Source organism: Rhamphochromis longiceps, linkage group LG23 (genome assembly GCF_057381845.1).
Source record: "Rhamphochromis longiceps isolate RC_006_pf linkage group LG23, R_longiceps_female_GT1.1, whole genome shotgun sequence".
In the NCBI taxonomy this organism is placed as follows: domain Eukaryota; kingdom Metazoa; phylum Chordata; class Actinopteri; order Cichliformes; family Cichlidae; genus Rhamphochromis; species Rhamphochromis longiceps.
In genome coordinates this window covers 17,220,112-17,242,104 of record NC_140578.1, presented here as the reverse complement: position 1 = coordinate 17,242,104, position 21,993 = coordinate 17,220,112, and the positions used below count along the sequence as shown (strand labels likewise).

Here is a 21,993-nt window from a genome sequence, read left to right as displayed (position 1 = left end):
CTTTTTACTCGCAGGGTAGTGTACTGAAGGCGCTAAAGAGACTGGAAGATGTTCAGGAGATGTTTGAAAAGCGGCATCTCAGTCTGAAGAGACTGTCAGCTAAACAGACAAGGCCCATCCAGCCTGTTGCTCCACGGCCTGAATCCTCCCCCAAACGGCCCTCAGTGAAGAACACCCCCAGGACTGCAGGAGGCCAACAGCGTAATTTGATCTTTGTGTTTTCAGCTAATTTAAATGAAGATATGTTCTTTTGGTTTTTGTCTTAACTGTAAGCTTTTGCAAGACTCTACAACAGTTAGATTAATCTGAAGTAATGCAAAGACTACAAACAAGAAAACACACAAACTTTGAAGAAAGAAAGGATCAAAGTTACCAGCGTGCTGTCATCTTGTTTCAGCTCTTGCTCGCAGAGCTTCCGATAATTCTAACAAACAGCAGGCTGAAGCTGATCTCAACAAGAAGAAGAACATAAGGAAGGCAAAGGGAGGAATCAAGGTAATGTCCTTAGGCTCACTGAAACAGTAAAACACATTTAAAGTCCTGTTCATCTGTCTTTGACCTCATTTCCATTGAATTACATTTCATTTCACTCTGAAATGTGGTGGTAACAACAAACACAACAAAACTGATGGACCCAAACTATTTTTATTGGCTAAGAAAGGCTCTACTTTCAGAAACTTACCAGTTATTCATGGATGCACATAGGAAGCACAGTTGTTCAGTAGTCGGTACTGCTGCCTCACAGAGGCCCCTGGATTGTCTATATTAACACCTTTATTTCATAGTTTTTTTATTTATTTTTATGACTTTTAGTATTTTGAGTGAAAGAAAACATGAGATATGTGAATGGATCTACTTCATCATCTTCTTTATTCCCACCAGTAGAGGGCAGAGGGGTTGACTGGTCACACATTTTAATACTCAGTCCAAAAGTGTATGCCAATTTGGTGGTTGACTGTGCACTCGTATAATTTATTTTGTGACTCAAGCTTCCTGGAGGCCTGATGCCAAAAGAGCACAAACTCTTCTGGTCATGTTACATGTCACACAGTCAGTTTAATGAAGTCGTGGAGTTTTCAGCATACTTGGTCAAACACTCATCCCTCTTTGAAACCGTTTATTTTTTTTCAGAAGAAAAAAAAACAATAATGCTGGTAGATATTCTTCTGAAAAATTTAAATCAATCATACGCCAGACACGAATGCTGTTTTTGTATAATGTTGGCAGATATCTGATCCTTCCTATAGCAAAGATATTTTACTGTTAAAAGGAGTTTTCCTCGACACTGATGCTCATAAGGGTATGTAAGCTCAGTGAGATTTTCTCTCTGATATTGGAAGGTATTTGGAGATTTTTTCTTGTAAAACACAGTGCTATAAAAACAAAAGAACTGATTCATTTAAAGCCACTTGTGCATATATTTGTGTGTTACAGATTGAGGTCATGCATGAAGAAAGCCAAGGAGGCTCCACACATGTTGTTGTGACAAATGAGACTGAGGAAAGTCTATCCAACAGACGCAGGTAAGGGGGGATAATGTCGTATTCCTGCGATTATAACAAAAGCACATCTTTTACAGCTGCAGTTTATTTTATGGCATAATTTTATGCAGTGTACTATACTCTTCCCAAGGATAGTGCAAGTATTTCTGACATGGTAGAAAAACAGTTAACGCCCAGATAAGTCCTCATAATACTTAACAAACAATATATATCCACATATCCTTTCAATCTTTAAAAATGTCATTTCTCAATCCAATATGTGTCTTGACCTCTTGAAACATTGATTTACTTGTAAACAAACTAGTGGTACTAACCCTAACTGATGTGACCATAATTGTTCCTATGTGGTTAACTAATATGTACCTTAAACTTTCCTTCTTCAGGCAATAGATAAGTAAACTTAAACTTTGATACAGCAAGACAAACACATGTCAAATAAGAAAGAGCAGGTAATGGGATGTAAAAGGTCCACAATGAAGTTTTGTTGGTGTTGGATTTTATTTAATTTCTTACCACCTCACTTATGCTAGCCTTATGAGTAGATACATTATCTAGGTTCAAGTAAAATAATAAGTAGATCCTATGTGAAACTGATTCTGAACTATTGTTTTTTTTTTTATTTAAGCAAAAATTCTATTAACAAAATTGATACATTCAAAGAAATGTCACACAAAAATTACAACAGCATTCAATTTCAGAATTTAAAAAAAGATCAAACAGTATTATAGAAAAGAATGCAGTCTCTCCTTTTATCACACTATGAAATCCATAAAATTATAATGAGATTTTTCGGCTGGGATTAGAACCATCAATGTGTAATTTCAACCAGAAATAACTTAAACTAAAACACCCTTTGTTGCCCAAAATTAATGTGAAAGGTTTGGCATTGAGTGCACAGGTAAAGGCTAGGCATTTTGGAATAATGTACTTGGCACAGACAAGTCAGTTTGGGGTCAGTATATCAGAGACAGGTTTACTGCAGACTTTTTCAATCTCACTCCTGAGGTGTCAAATACTCCTGCTCGGAGTGGACACTTAGACGTCACATTACTTACATACCATCTTAGCTTCATTTTTCAGTGTGCATGTAATCAAATAGACTTACTCCACATACAAAAAAGGCATTGTGAGATTGTGGTTAAATGTTTTGCTTTGGTAACCCTGTGATAGATTAGGGTAATGACAGCTGGAATAAATAAAGCAACTATAAATTGTATAAGAGCTTAAAAAATGGTTGGATCGATGATTTGCTTAGGTGTTGCTCAACTATCTAAAGGTGTCTGAACAGTTTTCAGACACCGTAAAACTATGCAATCTGCAGATTTCGAGATATTGTGAAACCTGCAGATTGAACCAGAAGTAAGTATTTCAACAGGTGAATCGTTGTAATCACACTTGTAAATCCAAAACAAAATCAGAAAGAAAATGAGGTAATTGCTATTCAAAAGTCAAAGCCTTGCTCATAAATCTGTCCAACTACATTATGGGTTGGTTATTTGTTTTGGCTTCTGACAGTTACACATGAAAAGCTTCATGGGTCTAGCTGACTAACCTAAACAGAGTGATCAATAAATTAAACTAACTTAATCTTTAGACATTACAGTTTCACTGGAGCTTATTTATAGAATACACAGTTTAACAATATACAGGAAGTCAGGTGAGTGCAATGAAGTTATTAAGAGTGAAAGAAGGAATGCAGTTAAGAAGGCAAAAATATAAATTAGCAGAAGTCCTGACGTGGCTACACTGAAAATGCAGGCTACAGCAGAATTACACAAGTTCGTCATAATTTAGCACAATCTGGCAGGCCCTAATGTGTGACACACTTGATTGGCTCTATGACAGTTAATTATTATACATATGCATCAAAGTAATAATCACAGCATCACAAAAAACAGTGTTTTCCAACAAAAATCAAGTTGGTCCAGTTATCCTCTCACTTGGCAGCTGCATCGTTAATATGTCTGGGTTTAAATTTCAGAGTTATCCTGATACCCTTGTCTTATCTATAAATAATTAAAAGGCAAAACTATCAATTGCCCCAACACAGAAGAATAATCCAAGGCTACTTAAGTCAACAATTTTGATGTTTGCTACCACTAATTTATGGAGAAGACAAAGGGAAAAGTTATTTCGTTGATAAGTGCTTTAGTAAACTACTGCGGAAAGTAACATAAAAAAAATTAAGGGAACGCAAAGGGAAGCTGCACATCAGTGAAGCCTGATGCATCTGGACATGAATTTTGAATGAATTTAATTTCTTAATAGATCTTCATTTCATTACAAGACAGCACACAACGGCAAAGGTGAAATGTGTCAGACTAGTGCTGTTAGGTAACATTGTTTATAACAGTGTTTGGGACCCACAACGAGTATTCATGTAAAAGCAGCACTACAGGAGTAAGTGTTCTGATAATGTGGCAGACATAGTAGCATCACTCTCACTGCTGTGCAATAAAGGTTACCTAGTATTCCCCTGGTGCTGCTGTTCTCTCTAGATTCTGTTGCTGACCGCCACAGTGAGCGCATGTCAGAGATATGATCGTGTGATGTGATCATGTGGTCATAAATGCAGGGGTGGTAAGGAGCCTTGCCCTCCCCTGAAAAGTAAACATGCTCCTGGGGAGAGACCCCCATGGTCTTGGCACAGATTCCCATAAAGACATCGTCAATGTACATAGAGGAGTTCAGCAGCAGAGTCGCCTGGTAAATTTTAGCAGCTACATCCCCTGAAACCACATACCCTGCTCCAGCAGTGTAGTCTGGGTAGGATGGCCAGGGATACAGATCATAGGGAATGTGGTATTTACTGTATTTATAGCGAACTGGAGGTGATCCCCTGTGGACATGCCCCACCCATAGGTCTTTAGCTCCTGATTGACTCCTGAGAATATCCTGTAAATACTTTACCAAATTACGCATATGGACAAAGATGTCATCATCCGCAGACATGACGAAGCGTGCCTGAGGGCAATATATGTGCCTCCAGTGGAACTGCTGGATCAGTTTGGTAGTCAGGTTATAAAATGTGTCTACAAAGTTCTGCTGGATCAGATCTCCATAGACCTTGTCCTCCTTCAGCAGTACAGTCTGGACCTTATATCTCTGTTCGACATATGGATGAATGCCAATGGCGAACACCAACCTCATATTCACCCCCAGTTCTGCCCAAACAAAGCTCTCGTTTCCCCATGTGTCCCTGATGGCTCGGCGCCGCTCAAAGTTCTCTGGTGATGATTTTACAAATAACAGCAGAAAAACATCATTTAAACTCTTCCCATTTTCCCCTTTGCATTTCTCTGGGTGGTTGATGAGGTATGAATAGTTCACAAATCCACCAAATACCCTGTTAGAACCACCCTTTCTGTAATGATGATTGGAGTTGATAGCAAAAGAAGAATTGAGAAAATCATAGCTGTTGAACAAGTACCGGTGGGTGAAGGATCTCACGTGGCTGACTGCATGATGGTCCAGCTCTTCCCAGTAAACCATCACCATACAAAGCAGAAGACCTGTGGTCAGCAGTTGCAAACACTGGCACTTGTGGATTCGACGGAAGTTCACAAACATCTTGATTACTGCTTATTTCAGCTGAACACAAACAATATATGCCCCATCTAATAATATTCTCTTCAGCATCTTTCCTTTCTTTCTTTCACTTGTCCTTCAAACTGGTTCCTTTTCCTCATGATGAAGTCCAGTGTGGTTGCTCTATTACTGATCTTTCTCTCCTGTGTAAAAAAAAAAAAAAGTTCTGCTTCCTTGGTTGCAAGCTGTAACTAACTGGTGTTGGTTCAAGCTGTGTCAACCATCACTTCCAAAAAGTCTAACATGCTACTTCTCTTTTGACTATTTAAAGTTTCCAGTTAGTTCAACTTCCATCCCACGACTTTAATGTCTGAATGTCCTCAGGCCACATGACACCTGAAAAAAAAAAGAGAAAAACAAGACTAAGATAAAACTTTATATGTGCATATATTCTGTTCCATAGTATAATTATGCAGAGTATCCTTGCAGTTCCTTGGCAGTTCAATAGTCAAAATCAGTTTAATTGTAAAGTTGTCTTCAATATTGTTTTTTTGCATAAAATATACCACAGTTCCCAATAAAAGACAATGTAAAAATGTGCACCTATGGAAGATCTGCCACTCAGGGTATGTTCGGACTTTATGAAAAACTGAAAACAACATTTTTGAAGTATTGTGCATAAACAATATTATTGAATGGACACGGGTAAAAACGCAGCTCTAACAAATTGTAAAGTATCATGAGCTGTAGTGCACGCAGCCGCTCCACCTGCTTGAAAACTTGCAGCCTAACCGGATCAGTCAGCTGGCAGTTAGGAACTTCCTTAGTTGTGCGTCTGTAGTTAGGCATAGTTAAAATGTTAAAATGGTTAGGCGTCAACACCACGTGGATTTTGCACACGTTCTTTTACAGCTGCTCATTATCGTTTTCTATATTTATTTTGGATATGTTTGCGACGAGGGCGTGAGCGTATGGTTTTTACACATGTGGAAGCATTCAGATTTCACGACGTGGTTTTGCGCTGATATCATTAAACTTTCCTTGAAGTAAGTTTTGTATCAAAAGGTGTTCCGATGCAGTTTATTTGGGGTCCTGAAGTTGTTTTTTCTGTAGTATTACAGTGTTAGCACCTGGATAGGCATGTTTCTTATCACAATGTTACTACAGAAAATCCGCTGTGATTGTGATTGAATGCTCGTTTTTAATCCAGTGATAGTGACGACATTTAGTGCTGTGGTTGGTGTATTGTGTATTTAGAATCTATAGTAAAGAATTTATAGTAAATGTCCACACCTTACATAATGTGTAAGGTGTGGATATATATATATATATATATGGACATTTACTATAAATTATAAAATACAGACAGAGGGAACACAGGCTGGCATAAAACAAAACCCTAACACATAGCAAACCTAAACAAAAGACATAACAGAATAAACAAGAACATAGAATAATATAAAGAAACACAAAACACTGAGTCGTCAGACTCAGGACCATGACAGTATCTGGTACAACTAGTTTCTTGGACCCTCTTCCTTCAGTTGTTGGACCATTAGCCAGCATGTAAGGCATGTGAAGTTATAACATACAATGAGAAACAAAGTGAAACATAGTGTTAAAAACTATGAAGTGTGTACTACAGTCACTATCTGCGGTTTTAACATTGTATTTTGTAATCTTTTATCTCTTTTTTCAAGGTGGGCTATAGCCCACTTGTCAACCAATTAGGATACCAATCAGACGGATATATCAGCCACGTCCACAATTGCATTTGGGATGTTGGACTGCATGGGAGTACGTCCGCAGTGGTTGATGCTTTCATAGCGATTGTAGCCATTCTCCAAACCGTTTTGAATAACGCTCATGGATATCAATCATGTCAATTTGCATGATAATGACAGAAACTGACCTCACCGCTCATTGTTAGGCAATGGAAATTATTTCAATCATTATACAAACATACTTTTTATAACTGTAAACTGGCCAAGACTCAGGAAGTCACTTGGTTGAGTGACGAAATGTTTCTCCCACAGAAAACACTATGAACTAGTTGAACCACGTCAACTTTCCAGGATTTCCTTACCTTGATGATTGAGCATGAGATATTATGGCTTCAGTTTCATTCCTCTTGATATGACTAATACCTTTCATTACTATTGGCTGTAACTGTTCCTAAGCATTTAACATTATCATGTAAATTGTAATGTGTTTTCAGTTGGCTACACACTCACGTCTCTTCAAAATTTCAAATGGCATTTCTATACTCTAGCATGAAACCTTCTAGCACACTCGGCATTTATACATCCTTATGTGACAACAAGCTCCCAGTTCCATTTGAGTCGTGACTCTGCATTTAAAAGGCCAATATTTAGGTGACAGTTGCTAATTGATTAGAATTTACTTACATGACTTGTGTAAAGATAATTTCTTGGCAAATGAAATAAAAACAGTAGGAATGGCACTTAACAATTTTTTTTCTTAATTCAACTTGGTTAAAGTTGTTCACTCAGACACAAAGTGCTTTTTGCCAACTGATTTGACTGAGTTGATTGGACTTGATTGTGCTAATAGTATTTCAGTAATACCTGGAACTTTTTAAAAAAATGTAACAACTGTGCAGTTCTAAAAAAAAAAAGGATGTTTATCATTGCACAAGCTCAGAAATTACTATCTAAGACCGTCACATCAGTAGCTTCATGAAGTGCCCTAGTTGTAGCATAACAACTACTGTACAACTCAGTAAAATAAACTACAGTGTTAAATAGATAAAGTAAGCTGGTGTTTGAGTGAGTCTTATCACAAATTAACTGAGCACAACTGACTGGTTTATTAATGACCTCAATTGCACATGGCTGCTCATAAAGCAACCATAAACGGCATCCTTCCCCTTGCTCTCGCTCTCATTTCCATTGAAGTCTTTCATTCTTATGTGATTTCTATTATTGCTGGTCAAAATTTCAGAGGTCGTGAAGGGTCAGAGATATTTTTCACTATATTTTATCTGGCATTGTACAATCAGATTTTCCCATGTAAATACACAAGAATTGTCAGTGTATATAATAAATCGCTTGTTAACAACACTGGCTAACTGATTCACTCTGCAAACAACACACTGAATGTAATTGCCGAACCAGCACAAAGACCTATAATAGAGGGGGTTTAGTCCAACACAGCCCCTCAGCAGTGAAGCTGCTGACGTCTGTGAATGTTGCTACATAACAGTGTAAACACATATTTTCGCTGCAGCATATTTTTACCTTATTCAGTCAGGATGAGAAAACTGAAGTGCTGACATCCTATGGTCTTGTGATAACAATGTACCATGATATTATCTAATACCTTTGTACATGAGGGCTCATCAAGCAGTAATTTGTGCATTTTCATATATTTAAATGGTGCTACAGGAAATAATTAGACATTCAAAACATTAACTTGGAAGAAATCTTCAAATAAGGGATAAACCTGAATACATAAAATGAAACCATGTCTGTAGAATGACCCTCAAATTTGGAAAAGGTCAGATAATATTAATGGCTAACTGAAGTCCTTGAGCTTTGAAATGTTCAAAAAAATAGTTCAACAGGCAAACTTTTGTTAACAGATAATCTTATCTAAAAAAAAAAAACCCAGTTTGGGGCCTATGTTGGATCGTATTTCCATTGCTAGCATATCTTTCATGTTCATTTTCAAGAAGAAAAGGGCTAGGGATTTTAATCATAATAGCTATAATACTAATTCAAGTCTCCCTCAGCTTCTGTTCTGAAAGTTATTACATACTTATAGATGCCATAATTCTAGATATCAGTAGATATTAATGCTCTGGTGTTGCTGTTTGAAACCAAGTCATTGAGAGGGTTTTCTCCCATTACCTTTTTTGTGCTGGGAAATGCAACTTTTTCAACCTGCTAGAATTACAGGAACAAGAGCTGGAGTCTTTACTGCACAAATTTTTAATAATGACTCAGTATCTTTGTATATACTGATGGTCACATCTTTAACTTTTTTCAAAAGTCAAACGTCAGTGTGTTCTGTGAAAATGTCTGTAGACTACTGCTCATAAATGTGTTTGACTATTTCTCACAAACACTGCTGGCCTTGTAAATGAGGCGTTTTGAATTTAAGCAAATGATTTATAGCAATAGAGGGTTGGTGTACAGACTCCAGATTACATCTGTAACAGGTGAGCACACAGTGGTACATATATTCAGTTTTACAGATAAATGAAGGTGTGCTTGTTTTTGAAGGTGCACAAGGACAAACAAAATAAAGCAAAAGGCTGGCCTTGTTTTTTTATGTTTATCAGCAATGTGAGGGCCGCATCAAACTTATATGATCCAGGGGATGTGTTATATTGTAGACCATGTCCATTTTTTTCCATATGCACTCAAAACTTGTTAATTCAACCTAGCTTAATAGTCAGTTCAGTGCTGTGCTTTTGTTAGATTTTGTCAGATTTCCATTTCCCATATTTTCTTATTTAAAAGGCAAACATTTGAAGCTTTTTGAACTGAGGTCCGTCATTAAAGGTGATGTGAATGACACCTAAAATTGAAATTTGGTGTTTAATTTCAGAATTAAATAAGTACCGTAATTGTCGGGCTATAAGCTGCTACTTTTTGCACAAGCTTTGAACCCTGCGGCTTTTAGTCAGGTGCGGCTTTTCTATGGATTGTCCATGATTTTTGTCATATCGTAAGAGGATTTGTTTTGTTTGTTCCGCTGTTGTACGGCACTACGTTGCCTGGCAGAAGGGCATGTGATCAGACACACAGTATCGGGGTTCAAGAGTGGTATGTTGGTCACAACATACCACTCTTGGCCGTACGAAATAGCGCGAAAAACAAACTTCAAAGTAGCGCTACGCGTTCAGCAGGAGGCGTGGATGATGAGCAGCGATAAACTTGCGAAAAGCAAGTTATGCTCAACTCCACCAGTGGAATCTGACAGCGTGGAAAAGTGTGAAAACATCCATGATCACCAACAGATTTCGAAGGGCTGGACTGCTGCATGATGGAGAGGAGGACACCGCCACGGCCCTTCTGAGGGTGTTCGACTCTGACACTGACAACGAGGATTTGTATGGGCTCAAAATGTGGTCATAAATATTTTGTACTTGTAAATCAGTTTTGTATGTGTAAAAAGAATTTGTGTGTGCATAAAAAAGATTTGTGTGTGTAAAAAAGATTTGTGTGTGGACTTAGCCAAAAAAAACCCCTGCAAGTTACAAGTATGAATTTTGACCCTATTTTTCTTTCTTTCATCTGATTGGTCAATGTCATGTCAATCACAAATGTAACAATCCAATCAGAGAACAGATGGGTTTGGCTGTCGGAGGGGCGCTTTTTTGAACTGCAGGGCCCTATTTCAGGAAGCCGGTTTAGTGCAAACTCTGAGTAAGTATACCCTGAGTTAACGAAAACTCTGGGTTTTCGGTTTCACAAAGCGAGTTTAGATTAATCCCGAGCGAGTTACTATGACGACACACTCCGTGAAGCTAACCTGCCCCCTAGCAGGTTTACTTCAACTAACCCTGACTGTCTCCGCCCCTTTGTCGGAAACCTGACTGTAGGAAGTGTCAGACATGGCGTGCCCCTTCCTTGAAGAGCCAGTAGATGTTGAAGCCCAAATTCTCCGCAGAGCTCTCCGCCGGGAGAGAGTGATTAGAGCGCGTTTGGACATTTTATCATTACCTGATGATTTTCTGTGTGAACGTTACCGTTTTTCAGCACAATCTATAATTTATTTGAATAACATCCTCAGGCCTAATATTGCTCATGTGACACATCGCGGACATTCTCTCAGTTCTGTACATATTATTTGTATTGCACTTCGTTTTTTTTGCAAACGGGAGCTTTCTGTATAATATTGGTGACGCTGAGCACGTTTCCAAGGCTACCGTCTGTCGGGCAGTCAGGAATGTTACAGTTGCACTGAAACGTCTCCTCGTCTGTGGTGTTCCCCGGTCATAGACCCACAAGATTTATCAAAGAGGGATGCCACAAAATTGCAGGTAGCAGGATGAACAAAACTTAATTCATGATGTGGTGATACTTGAACTACCACTTAAATTTTACATTTATTCTCACGGTTCCCAGGCGTGATTGGCTGTATAGATGGCACTCACATTCCAATCATTGCTCCTTCAGTAAATGAAGGAGACTATGTGAACAGGAAGTCTTTCCACAGCATTAATGTACAGGTACATAGTTCCCTGTAGCATTTCAAACTAACAAATTATTCCATTATAGTAATGGATGCTAATTTGTGTTCTCTGCACTGTGAAGATCATATGTGATGCTGCCAACATTATCACAAATGTGGAAGCCAACTGCTCAGCCTCTGTGAGTGGTGGAGGACCCCCACCTGTTTTTCGGGCCTCCGCTTTTTTTCTGTTGGCTATAACGGGTCACATTTGAGCATACAGAGTAAGCAAATATGTACTTGTAATGTGCTCAGATAATTTCAATAAGTGCTTACAGAAAGAAAATTAATGTAGCCTCTAACTGCAATTGGTTTACATCGGACAAACAGACCAAGCACTATGGCTCATAATACAATTACACCTTACCTGTTTGGACTATATTTTTACATTTCATTTTTACTTGCTGCCAGGAACGTTTGGGGCCTGTTGGGTTGCACCTGCGCTCACATCACATCACAAAATCAAATGTATAAATTAAAAAATAAAATAAAATAACGTGTTATATGGGTGGAAATCCCTAGATCAATGTTTAAATTAACACTCACGCATTGACTCTGTCGGCTATGTTTTGCCATGCATGCTCCCTTTGTTTTGCAGCTGAGGCTGTGTTACTTTTTTTCCGCAAAATTTGCATGTTATCGGCATATGCTGCCATCAGAATTTCGGCCTCAAGCGCTGTAAAATACATTGACCGCGCCTTCTTTCCCTCCGTCTCCATGGTGACTCGCTTAATCTGTGCTCCACTAATCAGGGCTTTATGTATCCTCGTGCGCGCGTTTAACTTGGGGTTAAAGCAACTCCGCGTTGATTGAACTAATTGTTATCAGCCTTTCTGAAACCGAATATTCCGAGTTGGACAGTTCGGGGTTACTCAACCCTGAGTATCGTTTTTCACTCTGAGTTTTCTAAACCGGCTTCCTGAAATAGGGCCCAGGTCCTTGAAGGGTAATACCGTTTGAAGCTGGAGGATCGCTATATAAATATCGGATAGCAGTTAGGTCCCCTAACTTTCAGTAGCTGTTGAAAGGAAAAAGTTGTGGTATGTCAGTGGTTAGAAATACCATTATTATTTTAGGATTAGTTTAACACAAAGTCAGGGCTGACCCAGGACCATTGCTGTGAGTCGCAGTGCGCAGCATAAAAGTCCTTTCACATCGGACGCAGGATGTGCTGCTAATGCTAACTGCTAACTAAAAGCAAAGGATCCAGAATTTGTTACGCTGGCTGCTGGGCTCTGTGGGTTTTTGCAGCAGCTCTACCTGTACTAGAAGCACCTGCTCCTTGTCTTTTCTATCTCTGACTTTATGTCCTCTACAAGAGTTTGGTTTTTTTTATTTATTTTTTTGCTAGTTCTTCAAATGTTCAATAAAAACATGTATGCTAATTCATAACGAAGAAAGCTTTGTGATGAAGACTGTCATTTCCAAAACACTGCCCGCCCCCCCGCGGTCCACAGCGCTGTTGAAAAGGCTGTGGAAGTCCCTGTATTAAACACGTAGACCTGTGACACAAAAATCACCAAACTTGGACGACCACAGACTGTTTTCCTTCATGATGATGAAGGAAAACACTGGTTTGGCATGTAAAAGGGCACCTGCAGTTCAAAAAAAGCGCCCCTCCGACAGCCAAACCCATCTGTTCTCTGATTGGATTGTTACATTTGTGATTGACATGACATTGATCAATCAGATGGAAGGAAGAAAAATAGGGTCAAAATTCGTACTTGTAACTTGCAGGGTTTTTTTTGGCTAAGTCCACACACAAATTTTTTTTACGCACACACAAATTCTTTTTACACATACAAATCTTTTTTTACACACACACAAATTCTTTTTACACATACAAAACTGATTTACAAGTACAAAATATTTATGACCACATTTTGAGCCCATCGATTTGTTTGGTTTTGAAAGTGACAACGAAGGAAAGAAGCTGAGAGTGGATGACGTAGCCATCCTGAGCCTGTTCGTATCCAACACTGGAGAAGAGGACTTGGGTGGTTTTAGTGCGCAGGAAGATGGTGGTGAATGACTGACTTTTCTTCCTGTTAAAGCTGTGTCACTGCACCTGAGCCTAAAAGGTAGTCCGAATCTACTTTTCTGGTGTGCTGTAGGTTATTGTTATGTACTACATTTGTTATTCATTTATGAAGCACAGTACATGTTTCATACTTGTAATTACTGCTACTTGTACATATACCTAAAAAGTTATGCAAATATGTACCCATAACTTGTTTTTCAAAATATTAATAAAAGTGATGTCTCCAAACAGCCATCTCTTTCCTGACAATTCCCTTTGTGCATATTCTCTTACATATGATAAGTCAACATTGAAACACCTGCGGCTTTTAGTCAGGTGCGGCTAATGTATGTACAAAACAGGATTTTCCCCTGATTTTAGCTTGTGCGGCTAATATTCAGGTGCGCTTTGTAGTCCGGGAAATACGGTACATAAAGTTAGATAAGTTGTGATTGCCTGCCTCTATTGGGATCATCATCCTTGCAGTTATGTAGAAACAAAGGGGGAAATGAATCCACATTCTTACTTTTGATAAATTTGTTACTTCACACAGCTGACCTGCTGAACATAAAGCAAAGCCAAATGTCACGGTTATGGGTCATGTTGACCCAGTATTTTCAGTTTCTTATGTTTTTTGGTATTGTTCTGTATTGTGATTTATGTCTGATTCTTTAGTTATCCTGTTTTGATTATTATTACAAATCTGTGTCAGTTTATTCTGGTCTAGGGTTTAGTTCTTAGGTTTTGTGTCCCATGGTTAGTATAGGTCTAGTTCTGTGTCTGCATCTTTGTGAGTTGTTCCCTGTTTTATTTTGAAGGGCTATGTCTTATGTCAGTGTGTCAAGCTTCGCTCCCCGTGTCTCGTTAGCCCTAATCTTTCCCAGCTATGTCTCCCTCTTGTTTTCCATTCTCTGACTATGCCTCAGTGTATTTAAGCCCCGTGTTGCTTTGTGTCAGTGTTGCGTCGTACCCTCAGAATCACCTGTGTGTTCTTGTGTTAGCAATCTCAGTTTGATTCATGTTTTGTTTTGCGCCAGTAATAAAGCTGTGGTCTTTGAGTTGCATTCAGTGTCCGAGTCCTGCATTTGGATCCTCACTTCCGCCTGCCCGCACACAGAGCCCTGACACCAAATACCAAAAGTTGTGGAAGTAGATGCTTCTGTAAATTGATACCAATTTAAAGCTATTATAAGTTACAGATATCAGTATTCTAGGTGATGTTTACTGTAAATTGTACAATACAGCACAATTTGTGCTTTTTTTCTGTGGTGTTTTGAGTTCTAGTAGTATTTGCCTGTATTTACTTTACACATTGAGCTTTGTTGTACTTTCTCCACCTCTCTGAGTTAACTACTACAACCTGATACCTGTATCCTTGACACTATTCTGCTATTACACATGCCAGTCAGCAAGCAAGCTCACATACACACTGTTCCTGACTTACCAGATCACTCAAGCAAGAATCCACATACCCGTCGAACTTTATCTTCCTCACGCTTTCCAACTGATTTTGTGTTTCTTGTTTTTCTACGATTTATTTCTGTTCATCAGCTTTTTCTGTTGTCTTCTTCCTTTCGGATTTTCTTGAACTGTTCAGCAGAGGATGGCTTTAAGTGTGTGCACTGTTTGCCTTGGAAGCTTCAGTGCGACAAAGAGAGCTTGAGAGATGGGAGTGTGTCATCTGAAGTGGGAGGAGGATAGATAGTGATAGTAGTAGTAGGTTTTAAATGACACAAAGACTGTAAATGTATTATTTCCAAATAGACAACACAAATTGAACCAAACTAATTTTATGTTTATGTAATTTTTTTGTTACTGACCCCAAGACATGTCCTTACATAGCTATTTCAGCTGTAAATAACTTAATTATGCATGTCAGGGGGAGGAGAAGTCATGTGTAAAATTGCACAAATCAGAGTCAGTACTTATCTTGTGAGCAAGTTGTAAGATAGGATTCATACACATTCAGGTAATGAGCAGACAAGTCTAGCCCATTGTGCTCCTACACATTCTTAGATATAACTAAGTTATAGGAAGTGCTTCAGTTACAGTCTGAGGGCTTTTCCTGAGGCCTGTGCTGTTGTAGCACAAATCTGTAAATCTAGACCAATGACAGAACAGATAAGTCTGTGAGTTTTTTCATACCACTTGGCATAGACATGTTTTGGATTCCTCAGTGTCTCTTGTTCTAAATACTGACTTCAGATCAATCTTTAAAATGCAACACGCATGGACTTGTAGGAGAGTAGACATAAACAGTCCATGGAATGTCAAGAAATCGTGTAGTTGAATAAAAATCTACCCTCTGCCCACATTGGCTACCTATAACTAATTTTATAGCAATTAACTCAGTGCATCAACATCAGACTGCAAATACATACAATACATGTGAAGACTGGTGAACACAAGTGACTCTCTGTGCTTATTTTTTAGTTTAGTCAGTGTGATAAGAAAAAAAAAAGTTTTTTCTGTTTGCAGGCATATCATGACTGAACTAATTGAAACAGAAAGGCTGTATGTTGAGGAGCTGCAAAGCATCATGGAGGTATAGTATTTCAAGTGACTGAGATCTTTGTATCCATTTTACATGGTTGTGGCTTATTTGCATCCAAAAAGCTGCCGACCTGAACTGCTTACTTGGAATTGCACCTGTTTTACATCTTGAGAACAAAGCTACTACAGTAAACAGTCCTTAAATCTTCTAATCATCTCCCAGAATTGTTATAGAATTTTAAAAAGTTCTTTAACTGTTAAAGGATCATTCTAGGTAGACATAGTTTACCTATTGTTTTCATACACATTGGATCTAGACTGACATTCTCTCAGTTTCCTGCCACTGCAAAAGTAGTGCAAAGAAAATGTAAAGAAAAAGCAATGCAGAAGTGACTACACCCTTGTACAATGCTGTGGTATGTAATGCAGTAAATGTAATTCGTTTCTCAATCAAAAAAGGAGCAGTGCAAAAGTATTTTTTTAGTGTATTTGTTTTTTTTATACTGATGTCTCTGAAGTGAGACTGACTGATTTTTACATTTCGCTGTTGTTTCTTTATTATTTCATTTTTTGAACCTCCCTCTCACCCTGATTCCCAGGGTTATTTTGCAGAGCTGAATAACTCTGAGCTTAGCCACCTCATGCCACCATCACTGGAGAACAAAAGAGATGTGCTGTTTGGAAACCTGCCGGAGATATATGAATTTCACAACAAGTAGGTGGAATTTACTTTATTTTGCCATTGGCCTCGACATATACACAACTATAACTTGGAAACACTGATGTCAGCAAAGATATATCACAGAAAACTGTGATATATGAACAACTCCTCTTTTAAAGGATTACCAGATGACTGGTAATGTGCCTTCTCTTAAAGTATCTTTTGCCTGGAGAAACATATTTCACTTGATGGCAAATGTGCATCATTCAAATAGCTGTCAGTTTGTACTATTAAATGATATACCGGTTGCACTCAGGTAATCCTGTAATTTTAAACCAAAAGCTCTCCCTAAAGAATTTCTAAAAAACTGGACTAACAGGAAGTCAAAGCATGCACTGCACACAAACCACACCTCCCCATTGCTTCTTGTTAAGGCAATCATGTGTGGTTCATATCAGTATATGTATCTCTGTGAATTTATTTAAATATCAAAACCTGAGAAAATGTGTAAAATGTATTTAAAAACAGAATACACTAATTTGCAAATCTCATGTTTTACTGACAGTAGAAAACAGAAAACATATCAAATGCTGAGAGATTTTATTATTTCATGAATTCAATGGTAGTACGACATCTCTTAACAGATCACTTTGATGATTAGTTAGATTTACCAACTTAACTAAGATCTAATTAAAAGACTAAAGTAACTAGACCTAAAGATTATGTAATTTGCATACACCTAATTAGTTTTAAGTAATTGGGATGCAATGTGTATTGTTTTCTTACTTTGTTTTCATGTATTTTCTGCAGGACATTTCTCATGGAGCTGGAGAACTGTGCAGAGAAACCAGAGCTGGTTGGAACCTGTTTTCTGAAAAGAGTGGGTATTTAGAAATACCCGCAAGTACCTGTAAAAGGGTTTATATTAGTACTTCCTTTACGTTAGTGGTTACTTTTTTCTCCATGGCTATAACAGTGCACTTTTAACAGTACAAGGAATAACATGATATATTTTGCTCTTACTTTAAATGCACCCACACCAGGGACACTTGAATACTTTTCCTGCCATATCTGAGAAACTAATGACATAATGGAAAAAATATGTCTCTCACTAGCAATATTTGTTGTTCTTTAATGTGAAAAAAAATGTCCAGCCAACAATTCACACATTGACAGAGCAAACATTTGTTCCAGTTTCCAAGTATCAACTCCTCAGTCCAGTGAACCAAATGCTGCTTTGAAATATGAGAAAAGGTACCCGAAGGATCTGAGGACAGGAACTAATGAAACCTTTAAGGTTTTGCAGGTGAAACTGAAAATAGACACCCTCCAGAATCAGGTGTCTGGAAAATGAATTCCTTGCCAGGACCTCAGGTTGTAAACCTTAAACGTCTTTAAGGCTGAGACGTGGCATGGAGATAGCCATTTTTTTTTTTTTTTTACAAAAGAAGTTAAAGGTCAAGACTTGACAATTCTTCAAAAATAGGCAGATAAAGAGTAATGAGATCTTCATTAAAGGTCTGCGGGCTAACAGGCAAGGAGTCTGATTACTGGCACAAATTCGCACTTCACTGGGCATGTAGAGAAAGTAAGGAGAAGCAGATTTTTGTCACAGATGATCTATTCATGGGCTGAGACTTAACAACAATATAGAGCAATGATAGTTATTCAAAGCCATAATCTTTTGTCATCTAGTTATCATTAGACAGGTAAAACCAGATCTTCCATTCTTTGAAACAGGGAGATCTGATACTGTGAATCGAATTTGTTCATGCTTAGCATTGACATACTTATTGTGTTGTCTTTGGTTTGTGTGAAATCCATCAACAGAGACTTAAGAAAACACACAAAGCTGTAAGTTTTTATGTTAAAAAACTATTTACATAATAGTGAGAAGTTACTGCACACATAATCTAATTTCCCAAGTCGGGGAGGAGCCAAGTCTTTAACTTACAGATTTGAAGTTCTAAAAGTACTAATACACAGAGACTTCAGGTGAGCCATTTATCATAGATCTATCATAAGTCTAGTTTTTTAGTTGGAACCTTTTTCTCCAGGTTTTAAAGTCCAATACTTTGTATTGTTGTACGGTTGTTTTTATTCAGATAACATGCGAAATTACAAAGATGTTCACTCTATTTTTGCACAACAAATTTGTTGTCTCGATTCATATCCTAGAGGGTTCCTTTAATATTCATATAAATTCATAGAAAGGTGGCAAACTTTTAAAACTAAAGATTGAATTGAACAGAAACTGAGAAACCAAATAGCCTTCCCTCTTCTCACTTGGACATGTGTTTGTGCTCTCAGAAAGAAGAGCTTCAGGTGTATGAAAAGTATTGTCAGAATAAACCACGCTCTGAAATCCTCTGGAGGCAGTGTGGGGACAGCCTGTTTTTTCAGGTAAAACACACACACGCACACACACACACACACACACACACACACACACACACACACACACACACACACACACACACACACACACACACACACACAATTTCAGGTGACTACAACTGTTAGTTGATTTCTACAACTTCTTCTTAACCTAATCTGAGATGGTAGCTAACTTTACAAATCTGTTAAAAAACTAGGCCGAACCCTGAAGTTGTTTCACTGAACCCTCAGTAATGCTTCATGCTACTGGCCTCTGAGAAAGACTTTAGAGCACAGCACCTACAATGTTGGTGTTCTGTTTGGTGACTTAACCTCACAATGCAGCTGTAACAGGTTAGAGTTCGATGAGGCTTCACGTGCCACTTCTTGATCAACAACATTTGGTTTGTGAGAACAGGAATGCCAGAAGAAGCTGGATCACAAACTGTCTCTGGATGCCTACCTGCTGAAGCCTGTCCAGAGGATCACCAAATACCAACTCATGCTGAAGGTGTGTTATGTGGTTATAAGATGTAATTTAAAAGGAACTAACCAATTAGTTCAGTACATTAATGTTATTTTTTATTCTTTGTATTTATTAGGCTAGTTATCATGCTTCTAATAGATATCCAGTCTCTATTTACCATGAATAATTTAATTTAAAAGATAATTAAACAACCAAGTATTTGATTTTTCTTCTTTTTTTGGTCAGCCTAACCAAAAAAAAACATTTTTACTTTTTATAAAATATAACAGAAGCAAGAATATGAAAAACCTTTTATTAGTCACTTACATTTCATCCTGAACCTAAAGAAAAGCCTTCATCACCACTGAAGCTTGCTAAGTCATTGATTTCATTTATTTTAAGTAAAAAAAAAAAAAAATTCCCATTGAGTCAATTGTTGGTGAGAATGGAAAATAAATAAAGAAAAAGAAACCTGTGACACAACCAGAGTGATGGTTTATTCAATACTAGAGGAACTGTTCCTGGAAAATGAGCTGATATCCACAACGTGATAGCCCTGTTATCTCAGTCTGTGTTTATTATTAATTCTGCCTTTCACCTGCATCTTCTCTCCTCCCCTTCTCCTCTCCTCCTCTTTGGGACTTTAGAAATATTGATATCCAGTCAATTCAGTCCAAATAATTATACTATTCGCATAACCCAAGAAATGATATGAACTGTTATATTTATGGCAAGAAATTTGCCATTTTCTTAAACAAATGTTGGGTGAAATATTAGCCATGTTCAATGTAGCAATGTGGAACTGTTGTAGCATTTCGAATAATCTGATGGCTTTTTCATTGGGCCATTGGCATGTCCTGATAAGAGGGAGATATAAGAATCGACCCTATAAGTAATAATAATAATAATAATAATAATAATAATGATAAGTGCATGTGATTTTTGTTCCACGTCACTGTTAGACAGTAGGGTTATATTTCTGATATGGACTGACAAAAGAAGGCGGTCCTAAAGATAGGGAATTTGTCATTAACTATGATTCTACATCAAGATTGACATAAAGTTTATTTGCTCCTCTGTTCTTCTCTTTCTTTGGTTTGTATTTTGTGCCCTTGATCTTTCTAAACCACTTCCACTTTCCCGTCTAACAGGAGATGTTAAAATGCAGTAACGGTGAGGGGATGGCTGAGTTGGAGGAGGCTTTAGCCACCATGCTGGACATCATTAAGTCTGTCAATGACTCCATGCACCAGATAGCAATCACTGGCTTTGAGGTCAGTGTACAGTAGTCATCATCATCATCATTAAAGTTCTGAATGATTTACACTGTGAAAACGAACTTGAGTTAGAGGGCTGTTATTCCACTCTCGTTACTCAGCCTCTAATTCACCGTGTGATGTCAACTGACTTGACTTTCTTCACTTTAGAGCAATCAGATTACTATAACTTGTCACCTTCCCGTTGTGGTACAGTCATGTGAAAAAGTGATCTAATGGAAAGTGTTTGCTTTCTGAAATATTTTAGTGAGCAAAATTGGAATCCTCTTTGTCATAGAGCCTATTGATGAACAGGAAACACTGAAACACGTGTTCCAGAATGTGGATGATGGACTTTTTCTAAAAGTGTTTTCCTATGTTTTCTTTCCTATGTTTTTGGGCTTGCTGTGCCATTTGAAAGACTTTTTATCCCTGCCAAGAGCGTAGTTCAAGAAACCTGGAAAAACATGTACATCATAAGATGGATCTATTTAGTTATGCAGTAGTACATGTTTTTGTGATTAAAGTCAGTATCATGTAAACCATTTATTCCCATTAAAACAACAACAAACAATGTCTGTTGCTTACATTTTTAAAAGTCACTGGTCACACCATAAATTCAGTGTTAAAACCTGAATCAAATATGTTTAATCAGCAGATTTTTCTGTTTTTTTCACACTACTAATGCTATTCTTTTCTATTACAAGTTTAGCACTGAATGTACCTAACTAGGGATAAAGTAAAAAGAGTTTTTGGGCAAGTCTCAACAGCTTTTGCACACCCGGGCCCTATTTCAGGAAGCCGGTTTAGTGCAAACTCTGAGTAAGTATACCCTGAGTTAACGAAAACTCTGGGTTTTTGGTTTCACAAAGTGAGTTTAGATTAATTCTGAGTGAGTTACTATGACGACACACTCCGTGAAGCTAACCTGCCCCCTAGCAGGTTTACTTCAACTAACCCTGACCTTCTCCGCCTCTTTGTCGGAAACCTGACTGTAGGAAGTGTCAGACATGGCGTGCTCCTTCCTTGAAGAGCCAGTAGATGTTGAAGCCCAAATTCTCCGCAGAGCTCTCCGCCGGGAGAGAGTGATTAGAGCGCGTTTGGACATTTTATCATTTCCTGATGATTTTCTGTGTGAACGTTACCGTTTTTCAGCACAATCTATAATTTATTTGAATAACATCCTCAGGCCTAATATTGCTCATGTGACACATCGCGGACATTCTCTCAGTTCTGTACATATTATTTGTATTGCACTTCGGTTTTTTGCAAACGGGAGCTTTCTGTATAATATTGGTGACGCTGAGCACGTTTCCAAGGCTACCGTCTGTCGGGCAGTCAGGAATGTTACAGTTGCACTGAAACGTCTCCTGTACTCGTCTGTGGTGTTCCCCGGTCATAGACCCACAAGATTTATCAAAGAGGGATGCCACAAAATTGCAGGTATCAGGATGAACAAAACTTAATTCATGATGTGGTGATACTTG

At 38.1% G+C, this 21,993-nt stretch overlaps 2 protein-coding genes across 9 annotated transcripts in view; one reads left to right on the top strand and one right to left on the bottom strand.

Moving 5' to 3' along the window:
• mcf2l2 (MCF.2 cell line derived transforming sequence-like 2) overlaps positions 1 to 21,993 on the top strand; it is a 113,304-nt gene that overhangs the window by 43,886 nt on the left and 47,425 nt on the right. For all 8 annotated transcript variants that reach the window (XM_085399096.1, XM_085399089.1, XM_085399090.1 and 5 more), the window contains exons 13-21: positions 15 to 201; positions 398 to 495; positions 1,435 to 1,523; positions 15,733 to 15,799; positions 16,347 to 16,462; positions 17,219 to 17,288; positions 18,719 to 18,811; positions 19,203 to 19,295; positions 20,402 to 20,524. In XM_085399096.1, coding sequence (XP_085255222.1) covers positions 15 to 201; positions 398 to 495; positions 1,435 to 1,523; positions 15,733 to 15,799; positions 16,347 to 16,462; positions 17,219 to 17,288; positions 18,719 to 18,811; positions 19,203 to 19,295; positions 20,402 to 20,524 — 936 coding nt within the window. The remainder of the gene's footprint in view (positions 1 to 14; positions 202 to 397; positions 496 to 1,434; positions 1,524 to 15,732; positions 15,800 to 16,346; positions 16,463 to 17,218; positions 17,289 to 18,718; positions 18,812 to 19,202; positions 19,296 to 20,401; positions 20,525 to 21,993) is intronic.
• Positions 3,879 to 5,072, bottom strand: LOC146641546 (lactosylceramide 1,3-N-acetyl-beta-D-glucosaminyltransferase A-like). The gene has a single exon (XM_085399098.1). It carries the CDS (start codon positions 5,070 to 5,072, stop codon positions 3,879 to 3,881), a length of 1,194 nt encoding a protein of 397 aa, XP_085255224.1.

Bases quoted from the DNA above. Each gene is read 5' to 3' on its own strand.
- LOC146641546 (XM_085399098.1), bottom strand. From the start codon at position 5,072: ATGTTTGTGAACTTCCGTCGAATCCACAAGTGCCAGTGTTTGCAACTG.